Source organism: Cebus imitator, unplaced genomic scaffold (assembly GCF_001604975.1).
Source record: "Cebus imitator isolate Cc_AM_T3 unplaced genomic scaffold, Cebus_imitator-1.0 Scaffold32, whole genome shotgun sequence".
NCBI lineage: Eukaryota > Metazoa > Chordata > Mammalia > Primates > Cebidae > Cebus > Cebus imitator.
In genome coordinates this window covers 10,217,481-10,218,735 of record NW_016107347.1, presented here as the reverse complement: position 1 = coordinate 10,218,735, position 1,255 = coordinate 10,217,481, and the positions used below count along the sequence as shown (strand labels likewise).

The 1,255-nt window shown below is 35.9% G+C and overlaps 1 protein-coding gene across 1 annotated transcript in view; it reads left to right on the top strand.

The window, feature by feature from the left end:
* MTO1 (mitochondrial tRNA translation optimization 1) overlaps window positions 1–1,255 on the top strand; it is a 37,368-nt gene that overhangs the window by 13,604 nt on the left and 22,509 nt on the right. The window contains exon 4 of the mRNA XM_017524344.2: window positions 807–1,096. Within this exon, the coding sequence (XP_017379833.1) occupies window positions 807–1,096 (290 nt within the window). The remainder of the gene's footprint in view (window positions 1–806; window positions 1,097–1,255) is intronic.

Here is a 1,255-nt window from a genome sequence, read left to right as displayed (position 1 = left end):
TAGTAGAGACGGGGTTTCACCATGTTGACCAGGATGGTCTTGATCTCTTGACCTCGTGATCCACCCGCCTCGGCCTCCCAAAGTGCTGGGATTACAGGCTTGAGCCACCGCGCCCGGCCCCTATTTTATTTTTTTGAGTTTTAGAAGGGAGAAGAAATGTGAGGTTGTATAGCATATTTATCCTGAAGTCTAAATTAATTTTTTCAATTAATTGAGACTAACTTTTTAGTGTTTATATGATTTTAGGTGTATGTGAATTGGTGATAACACATTGTATTCTCTCTCCTAGATTGCTTAGATTCTTGAGATTGATAACATATAGCCTTCTTACTCATTTAAAATTCTTAGTCTGGGATAGGGGAAATGAGAGATATTGCTCAGAGGCTACACATTTTCAGCTGTAAGTTGAATAAGTTCTAGCGATCTAATGTACAGTATAGTAACTGTAGTTAATAATATTGTACTATATACTTGAAATTTGTTAAGGGAGTAGATCTAAGTATTCTCACCACACAAAACATGTAACTATGTGAGGTGATGGTTATGTTAGTTTGATTATGAGTATCATCACAGAAGATATACTTGTATCAAAACACCATGATGCTTACTTTAAGTATATTTAGTATATTTTTAATGTCTGTTATACATCAGTAATGCTTGAAAGAAACAAAAATAAGATTAGAAAAGATTCTCAAGTTTCAAAAGACTGATAGTTTTCCTGTAGTTCTAATGTAAAATAGTCACATTCTATTTTGATCCATGGTAACAATTTAAAAATGACTTTATTCTTTTTTTCTGTTATTTAGTGGATGGAAGCACAGTATATTCAGAGAGTGTGATTCTGACTACTGGGACATTTCTGAGAGGCATGATTATAATTGGATTGGAGATGCATCCAGCAGGACGTTTAGGGGATCAGCCTTCTATAGGATTGGCTCAGACGCTGGAGAAGTTAGGGTTTGTGGTGGGAAGGTTGAAGACTGGGACTCCACCCCGAATTGCCAAAGAGTCCATTAATTTCAGTATTCTAAACAAGCAGACACCGGACAATCCATCCTTACCGTTCAGCTTTATGAATGAGACAGTATGGATTAAGGTAAGATATGTTATGAAAACCTGTCTCACAGCTCATATTGGCTAGTAACAGCAGGAGGTACTGTAACTTTTTTTTTGTGGCAGCCGTTCACTTTATAGCACTATTGCTTATAGTGCAAAGAAGTGTTCTTTTTTTTCTTGTCCTTTTTTTTTTTTTTTT